We start from the raw sequence: 10,089 nt of genomic DNA on the forward strand, positions 1-10,089 counted from the left end.
CTCTTTGGTCGCTTTTAAGGATTAATTATTTAATGATCTTCTTGTGTCTAAACAGTGTCCTGCTGATTCTGTGTTGGTATGTCATGTAGTTTAGATGACTGTTTTATTTTTGTTTTTTTAAATGAACTCCATTGTTTGTTTTATTTGCTTCACCCTTTGATATTTTTTTATTTTTCATTTAGTTAATGTTTATTGATGAGGGACGATTTCATATAAGCCCTTTGGGCTTCTTTCCTCTCCTGTACAGTTTGGTTTCATCTTCTTATAATTCTGTGGTATATTCTTATTGTGTGCAAATGAAGAAAAAAAACCTATGTTACATGTTAATGTATACTTCTCTCTGGTACATGGTGATGATGAAATGTAATAGTAATACATTCATTTATCATTATCTTAAAAAGTGAGTTGTACATTTATTGATTTATCTTTTATATTGTCTCATTTTTCTCTTATAATGTTGTCATTTATACCTTTATTTTTTTTATCTTATCTGGATCCATCTTACTCAAAATTGTAAACATGGGCTACTTACAATGTTCCGACATCTCCAATTGTCCAATGTTGAAATGCTTTCTTGACAGAATGACTGATTATTTATTCATGTTGTGAATGACTGTATGCATGACTGTACACTGGGAAGCTACAAATGAATTGCCCCTTGTGGGAAAAATAAAGTTGTCTGAACTGAACAATCTATATATTTGTTGTGATGATGGTAAGAAAAAATATTTCAATAGTTAAATGTACCAGCCATTAATGTTATGATGAAGGATCCAAAAGTAATTAATGTCACAAGCTGGATGTCAGGCTTTATGTCGAGTAAAGGTCACTGAAGTGCATTAAAATGAACTATGAAAGGATACTAATGATCGTTAATAGAAAACCTGATAGGTGGCACCATGTGATATATTGCATTTCCTTTTCTTTTTCCTTTTTGTCATTAGTGCAATAACTTGGCTCACTAACATACGTCATCTCACTCTTTCTCGAGAAATTTGGTCACCCTGTACCTGTAGGACTGTTGAATCTCAGTGTACACAGTGGTATTTTATGTTTCCTGTGTGTTTGTCAGTTTTTTTAATTTGCTGAGAAGAAAGTAATGAAAATATTTTGAAAGAAAAATATGCAGTTTACCTCTGCTTGCGGTCATTTGAATTGGCACATTGTCTTTTTACAGCTATTTTATTTATTTTTTATTTATTGTGTATAGCAAAATATGTAAAGTCATAGTCAATCGTTGATTTAACTTCAGGGGAACATTTGATTTCAAATTGTGAACCCTTTCAGCATTCTGACAGCCTCAATCAGCTGGTCATTAAGGACTTGTGTGATTTCCTTAATGTCAGTGAACGCAGCATGTCTGTGACGCACAGGTTGCTCGGACTTGACGTTGTGGACGGAAATCACCGAGCGCCTCATTGTTCCCAGCAGCTGATTGATTGTTTATCTTCCTCCAAAACACAACTAAGAACATGCAACTCCGCTGTCAAGATTCTTTGCAAAATAAACAAGTTGAAAAGTGGCGCCGAATGAGTTACACAAAGCCATCGCACGTTTTTAGAAACATGTGCATGTGTGTGCAGGAAGTTGCATTAGTTACGTAACAATACGTTCACAATAGTTTGACATTTTTCCTGTTTAATTTTGTCATTGGTCCAGCTCTAACACTCCATAAAAGCATGAATTTAAACAACTGAGTGTCATCTAAGAATACTTGGAGGCTCTAAAGCAGGGGTCACATACACCCCCCAGTGAATATCAACTGGGTCATACCGTTAAAAACACTAATATAAAAACCTTTTAACAATAACTGTTTAATTTTAGTGCAAAAACGTATATGTATACACTCATTTTGCTTGCAAACCAAGGCATTTGACTTTTTCTGCGGTGAGGTCTTATGCACACAATCCATATGCATGGACAATTACAGGGGTATATAGCATGTTTGACTTTTTTAACGTCTATTTTAAAAAAAATCCTGTTGCACTCGTTTTCTTTTCTATATTCTCTATGTTCAGATGTTTATTCTATTTTGGGTGACATATTTTGTCTATTGTCTCTTTATTTTTACTTTGGGTGAGATATGTCTACACTGTAGGAGTGCAAGCGAGGTTAAATTTTCATTCCACTGTGTGTTCTGTATAGCAAAATTGACAAAAAGGTCACTTTGACTTTACTCCTACCAGCTGTTAAATTCTATATTTTACTATTTTTCTTTCGACTAATATAGTAATTTCATTCAAGTTCCATAATAATCAATTAATTTTATTGAGAAATGTACTGTATTATCTTATTTCATCCCTCAAGCTGGATTGGACTCTGCAGTTCCGGTTTTGCGTCTGGGTACTATATGTTAAGACACCCCGACTTTGACTTCACTGTAAAACACAATTTACCCCTTACACATGATAGATTTGACATGCAGACAAGCAACATGTTGACAAAAATCACATATTTCAGCATGACCAGCTTAAGAAGTCTCAAAAGTTGATAGATTCTTCAATGAATTTCTTCGAAAGAATGGCCACAGAATAAATCCTATGTTTGAATAGCTTGCAATAATTGTTGTGCAATGCTTCACTTCGGCACAGCAGATAGTTTATAAGCAAATTGCACCAATTGGGTGCAGCACATTGGCTTCATCGTGAAAAGTTTGAGAGATTTTCTCTGTGGGGTGTCTCTCTGCGCATGCTTGAGTTTTCTATGGAAACTCGGGTTTCCTCTCAGTCTGTCAGCATGCAATTGAGCCAAAATTGCCCTTAGGTTTGAACGGGTGTGTGACTCAGTGTTTACCCTGTAATGTGATGTGTGTTTGTACCTTGCCCTTTGCACACAGTCACCTGGGATCAGCTCCAGCAACCTGCAACCCCACAAGGGTTGATGGATGGATGGATGAATCAGGTCAACTGATTGGAAGACAACGCTTTGCCAGAGTAGGTGTGACGTCTAAACAGACCTGCAACAGCAGCTTCAGCATGAAAGTCATGTTTTTATCATTATAAGATTATTATCAAATATGGTCACCTGCCTGATCACTGGCATTCAATTCAAACTTTTCAACTCTTAAAATCAAATGGTGTAAATGGCTGAATATAAAACCTCATGCTGCCTCCTTTGACCCATAAAAAATACGAATAACAAGTGACTCACTTGTCCACATCGGACATTACAAACCACATTTTTCCAAGGAAAACAAGAAGAAGTGCTATGATGAACGTCATTGCACAACGACCCAAAGGATTTCTAGTTGAATCAGTCTGTACTTAAAGCAATGTGATCTTCGAAAGTCAGATGCATTAACAAATTAGACATTAGACAAATGTGTCCCTTTTATTGTAAGATTAGCTAGAAAGTTGTAACAGAAAAAATAACCCAGAATACTCAAAGGATCGTTTCTACTCTTCATTTTCACAACTAAAACACTTTTGATTTGATTTTGATCCTCAATCTGTTCAAATATAACATTTTTTCAAAAATAAAATGAAAAAGCCAGAAGTACAAAAACAAGCACACTTTAATTTGAAAAAGTGACGGAATTAAATTTAGCTTTCAAATTTTAAAAGAACAATATTTATGGGGCCTCCTTTATAAAGTCACATTTTGTTCACGTTTGTAGTCATGGCGTTTTTTTGTTTTAAAAGGTCAGCTGTACAGGAGTTTGACTAAAATATACTAAAGTACAAAATGCACAAGGGATAACATGAATAATCATATCCGTTTCCTCATATAGTCAAAGTCTGTGTTCCTAGAAGCTTGAGAAAGTATCACACTAGCAGATGCAACACCGGAAATGACGACGTCTAGTCTTCGTATATTATTCATAAACCTATGCAGGTGTCCTCCCAACCAACTGTGGCTGCTTTTAGAAAAAGAGAAAAAGAGAAAAAAACCACAAGAAAAACCCTCTCCATCGAGTAGTCTATTTCTTCTTTTTCTTTTTTTTGGGAGGTCCTTGATCCGAGTCGTTGCCGCTTCCCGAGTCTGAACTGTCTGAGGACGAGGAGGAGGAGGAAGAGGAGGAAGATGAGGCAGAGCTGTCACCGTCGCTGTCACTGCTGCTGTCGCTGTCATCTGAGGAGGAGCTGGAGGAGTCGCTGCTGTCGGAGGATGAGTCTCCGGAGGAGCCGTCTGACCCGCTGCTGCTGCCGCTGGAATCTTTGGCCCTGGGGAGAGGCAGGGCACAGCGGGGCAGCATGAACACACGCCGCACCTGTCAACACCCAGCGATATGCACCCTTTCACCAAGTCTATATCCCGCTTCTTAAATAACACTAATATGCTGTTTTTATACACGTCAGAAGTCAAATGGCACAACGTCGGCAGTGTTACAAGTCACACCGCGGGAAAGGCCTATCGGGGCTTAATCACTGATGTTTTTATGAGCAGCGAGCGATGCTGTGAACGAGTCCTCCAGATGATTTCCCACGCACAATCGCAGCTTAGTGCATCAGTCCCTCGCGCCAATTAACGTCACCAAAAGAAGGCCAGTATACCAGGACAACACCAGAAGTTAACTTAAATATTCACGTCACACAATTCAACATAATGGCGAAACATCAGTTCAGCTCAAATTCTTGTTTTTGGACTTTAGCGGATTTGGTGAACACAGAATGGGCTCCAACCGGCGATGTTGTCGTCGTGAATCGAGACCACCGACAACAGCACCACTGTGAGGCCCCAATTAGGGACAAAACATGTGCAAGTGATAAAGTTTACGGTTTTATTCAAGTTTTAGTGTTGTGCTTGCTGGCTGAGCAGAAAGGCAGTCATTGTGAAGGTTATTACCAACACCTGTGACTTTACGACAATTTGAAGTTAAGAGGAACTGTGAAAATAAGCCATTGTTGGGAAATTTGGAGAGAAGAAATATCTTGGTGCGTTTGAGAGACGTGCTTAAGAAACTGTGCTTGTGTGTATCCGTGCGTGACGTGGATCTGTGGAGAGGACTGAATGATAGACCAAAACATAAACTGGTGATTCTAAAATCGACCATAAGTCATGATGTGAAGGTGTGAAAGTCATTGTGCAAATCTGACAGAACAATATTTTGAACTTGGGCAGACAGTTTGGTGTCAAAGTAAAATCTAGAAACCAAGAAAATATGAAGTCTAACTTCCACTTCCTCTTTTGGAAACACTGTATTTTGTGGACATTTTATAAACTAGATTTATGTTCAGAATAATTATCATGACTTCATAAATGTCATTCAAAATGACAAAATGCAGACTCATTCGACAAGAAAGTACTGCATTATAGAAAAACAAATATTGTCATTTTTGAAAAACATGAGCTTCATACATTTTGCATGCAGATATTAAAATGCTCCACTAGATGGCGCGTTTTCTCAAAATCGACAATATTCAAAGTTTGAGTAGAAACATAGATGCCTCTATAAAATAAACCATAGTTTAAGTAAAAGTACTGATATAATCTATTATTCAAAAGTAATTTACAAGAAACCTACGAAATAAGCTTAAGTAGAAAAACTATCCCTATTTAGGCCATTATTTCCTTCCTGCTTCAATATTCTCAGAGGATAACCTCAAACATTTCTTATGAAAAAGATGTTTATGTTGCTGCTCTATCACCAGCGTGATCTGATTTGCTTTAAGCTATGTGTGTAAATATCACTGCAAACACAGAGATGGAACATTAACAACAATGTTGGAATGAATTACTTTGCCTTTTCTTAAAAAAAACCCATTGTGGTCGTGCCAATACAAGGACAACAGACACCTGTTAGTGACTCCAGGGGGACAATAACAGGACGGCATCGTGCTGCACTGGTTACCACTCTCGCCTCTTTGTGAGAACGACCCTGCTTCGAATGTGGGTTGTGCTTTTATGATATTTGTGTGGGATTTGCCTGTTCTCCCTTTGCGTGCACGGGTTTTCCCATACATATTCTGATTTCCTCCCGCAGTAGCAAAGACACGTGTTTCAGAAATTCTGAATTTCCAACCGACATCCATGATATCGTTGTTAGTTTTTCTGTGAAGAACTAGTGAAAATCAAACAAAATCAACTTGGACCAACTCCAATGACCAGTGATCCTGAGCTTGAATAAAGTGGAATTGAAGGTAGATAGAAAGAAGACTGAAGTTGGCAGAAGATCAACACTCAAAAGGACGGCGGAATCCTCAAAATTCACCCTATGGAATTCTTTCCTAAAAATTTCTGCACTTCAGCTTTATCTCCTTAAACTGCAGCGTTGATCTTATGTTAGAAACAGGAGTGGGATGATGGTGCAGCAAAGGATCTAAAACAGCAGAGGAGTTGCGCCACAGCACCAGCTGGCTTTCCTCGCATCACAACATCGACTCCAGCAGCTTGCATGTGACCCTTTGCACCTTCGGGTGACAAAGTGTAAACGATTGAGATAAAGTGAAAGCAGCAACAACCCCCCCCCCACAACGCCCCTCAAAGAAAGTGAAGAAGCCTCTCAGATATGCTGGAAAAGATCTTTCACACTCACATGTTCAATTGAGCTTTTTGTCAATTGAAATCATTCAGCTGTGTCTTTGTATTGACGTTACACGACTTTAATGAAAATGGAACAAACATATGTATGTGTTGTTCATTTGTCTTGCAAATATATACACGGATGTATGTTGCCGTTATTAAAACGTAGAAAACTATAGAATTTCATGTTACACAAGTTAAAATATCCCAGAACACTGACGTGAGAATGAAAATGTATCACTTGGCTATAGATGCAACTGCAGCAGTGTTGTGTCACCATATGCTCCACATTGTGTGCATGCCAAGTACCTGCTTCAACAGACAAGATGTATATTACTTACTTTCTTTTCATTTTCTTTTCAGTGGAACTGTCACTCACCGGACTGCAAAGGAATCAAATGAAAATGACAATGAGTGAATCTTCAATAAGACGTGTTATAAAGTGTGTTACCTTTAAACCAGACAAAACAAACTTTCCCTCAAAGAGCCGATGCTACATACCAGAGTTACCAGGTTACACATGTAAACGGCTTTACATAATGCATTTTGTTTCCATTCTTTGGTGTTCAAAAATGTAAACAAGAACACAAAAGCAAACCCGTCAAACTTTTGTCTTTCTTTTTTGGGAATTTTGATCAGCACCAGAAAACAAGCCACTATTAAAACGATTTCAGTTTCACTGTATTGGTCTGAATATAACACAAGATGTTCTTCTGGTGGGATGGCAAAAAGGTGAGACAGTCTTATATCAGGATTCTTCTGCGTATTGCCTTTAAAATATCAATAAACATACTATGATAAAGTTTGTATTAGACAAAGAAGTAAAAGTATCCCTAACATCCATAAAACAGCAGCCTGAGCCTAAACAATGGAGCACTACAGTGATCATCTGTGGGAAAGTGGCTCACAAGTAGGTCAAATAAATCAGCTTCACAGGAGGCGTAATAACACCAAATTTAATATGATGCTGATCAATGCAGCTGAGACTTAGAATAACAGTCAATCTAATTGGAGAGCACAAATGTGAAGAGGCACATAGAAGAATCAGCCATAAAGATTAACACGCAACGCTCTGTCTTCATGGCGAAGAACAACTGTGGTCAGACAGCTGAACTCAGACTGCACTAAGAAGCTGCTGTCTTTACTGCCTCATCTCATCAGTCTGAGGAAAACACACCCAGACCCCCTGAATCAGTTATTGAAGCAATAATGTCAGTTGATCCCCGTTATGCTGCATGTCTCACTGACAGAATAAACGTCCTCTGCATGTTGTCCTACAGAACAAAGCTGCTCCAAAAGAGGCCGGCGGGCATCACCATACATGGAGGAGAAGGGCGTCATGGTGTGTCCTTTTAGATATTCTGACAAGTTAAACTGTTTGTTTGCACACACATCTTCAGTTGAACATGTTTCAGTTATCTGTAAGAGGCTTAGTGCACCTCAGTGAGAACCAGATTGTTTCTGCCTATTGTGGAACGAGTGCACGTCTGCAAAAAGTAGTCACCTCAAAGGAGAAAAAAACCCACAAAGTAATCTTGCAATCGCAAAGTCCTCACCCAGTGATGCTGAGAGGCGTATTTTCAACCTCCTTGAGTTTCTTTTTCATCTCAACTGTTCTTGAAGGTCTGTGCACATATTTCCGCTTCCCTGTGCACTCATAGGTCCAGTGTCCCATCTCCAAGCACTTCTGGCAGCGGACATGTTGTTTGTTTGCCTCCCTGCAAGTGATCAAACGACTCATTAAAATGCAAACTCTTCAAAGAATGAAGACCCACAGCGTTGCTGTCAGAAGATGACACGAGTGGAAGCATGCACCCACCACTGTACACAGTAAGATTGTCAATCAGGACCTGCTGGGTTTTTGTAGTTGATTGGCAAGTCTCAATTGCCTGATGCTTGGAAGTATATGTAGAAGTCTCTCTGTTCCCCTATGATGAACCAGGATGCTCTCTAGTGAGTACCCCACCCTTCAGCTAATATGAGCTGGGATAGGACCCCAACCCACCGACAACTGGATGGATACTTGTTTACTTTGAGCTGGGAATGACTTTGCTGTGACTTTAATCATAATAAAGGATTGACATTAAGGGCCATATGGAGGTGTAAATCCATGGTTGGGTCCGGGTTTGTAAGAGTACATTGCCTTAACCTATATTCAGATGGGCTTTGTGACTCTGAGATGGCTAAAGTGGTGTAGAAGATGCATTGGATGGGTGGGAACGATATTAACAGCATGTCACTGATATTGATAAACATTTGTTGAAAAAAAAAAAACCGCTCAAGGGCTTGATGCCACACATAGTTCCATAAGAAATAGGTAAATACATTTTTCTGTCTCAGTAAAAGGAAATAGATATAAAACTATTTCTAATTGTAACTAACCGTACAAAATATGTATAAAGAGTGTATAATTCGTCTCCAATTTATAATTTGTCTCCAATACTTCGAGAAGAAGGCTCAACGGGACAAAACGGTGTTTAAGATAAACTGGTTCCCCTGCTGACTGGTGGCTAACTTCCTTTAACGTTCATCACTGCTGGTAATAAGAGCAGACGTTAAAATAGAAGGTACGACACTTTATTTTAAATGCGGTTACACGGCGTTTGGTGGGACAGCTACGGATGTTTGTCGGGTTGTTATTAACATTAAACATCTGCTGTTACCAGCAGCAGCAACGGACGCTAAGAAAGTCGGCCACGGGCCTCGAAACACGGGAAGGTATTAAGACCATATTCATATTTTGAGACATATCACGACAGAAGTCCTGTCAAAAGTTGTTCAGGGTTTTAAACCCACTGACTAACAGAGAGATTAAGTATGATCACATTTTTTATTGTGCAGAGAAAACGCGGCGCTTCCGAGCTCCCATTTAGACTAAAGCCTGCGTGTAGGTCACCTCCCGCATCGAACACGGACCTCGACACGCTGAAAGCCGGCTATTTGTTCTGTTCGGCTGTGTTCGGTAAAACAAGGAAAAAGCCCGGGTTTGTTTTGTTAACAATACTCACGCCTGTCGGCGGGCTATCAGTCTGTGCATGGGGGTCGCCATGTTGCCGTTTACTTTTTCTTCTTCGTTGGTGTCACTTCAATGTATGACTGCGGGTGACATAACACCACAGCGCCCCTTATTGGTCGGTTGTATTTATGTCTCGTATTACGAAAACATGAATGTGTTCTTTTCTTCACAATGATCAAATCGCAAATTAAAATTTATTGTATCACAACATCTTAAATGCTTTTTAAATCCTGTTGGAGTTAAGACATTTCAAAATGCAAAGACCCATGGATTACTATCACTTATGAATTATAATTATTATCTATTCAGACTGATATAACAGTTATGACACATTGCATCGATAGCCATCCCATCTATCCATCTTCTCTCCCGCTTTGTTCTAAGAAGAGTCTATTCTATTCTATTCTATTCTATATCTGTTGTCTTTAACCAGAGATTTTTTTTTCATTATATATATTCTTTAATCCTTAGTCTTTTTAAATGACTTCATCATCACAGATTAATAATACTTGTGTGAATGCCTTTCACTATTCACACAATAGTGATCCAAATATTTTATTATTATTAATATAATAATATTATTATTATTATTATTATTATTATTATTATTA

The 10,089-nt window shown here is 38.6% G+C and overlaps 1 protein-coding gene across 1 annotated transcript; it reads right to left on the bottom strand.

The window, feature by feature from the left end:
• Positions 1–3,306: 3,306 nt before the first annotated feature.
• Positions 3,307–9,562, bottom strand: zcchc10 (zinc finger, CCHC domain containing 10). The gene is made up of 4 exons (XM_080482753.1): positions 9,471–9,562; positions 8,019–8,180; positions 6,804–6,845; positions 3,307–4,163 (listed from the first exon to the last, which is right to left on the bottom strand). The coding sequence occupies exons 1-4, from the start codon at positions 9,509–9,511 to the stop codon at positions 3,920–3,922; spliced, it is 489 nt and encodes a 162-aa protein (XP_080338879.1). The 5' UTR covers positions 9,512–9,562; the 3' UTR covers positions 3,307–3,919.
• Positions 9,563–10,089: the final 527 nt, after the last annotated feature.

This window comes from Lipophrys pholis (genome assembly GCF_963383615.2).
Source record: "Lipophrys pholis genome assembly, chromosome: 16".
Lineage (NCBI taxonomy): Eukaryota > Metazoa > Chordata > Actinopteri > Blenniiformes > Blenniidae > Lipophrys > Lipophrys pholis.

Bases quoted from the DNA above. Each gene is read 5' to 3' on its own strand.
- zcchc10 (XM_080482753.1), bottom strand. From the start codon at position 9,511: ATGGCGACCCCCATGCACAGACTGATAGCCCGCCGACAGGC. The intron at 6,846-8,018 runs GTGAGGACTTTG...ATTCCTTTGCAG, and splicing joins ACGCCTCTCAGCATCACTGG to TCCGGTGAGTGACAGTTCCA. The intron at 4,164-6,803 runs GTAAGTAATATA...GCCTCTCCCCAG, and splicing joins GAAAAGAAAATGAAAAGAAA to GGCCAAAGATTCCAGCGGCA.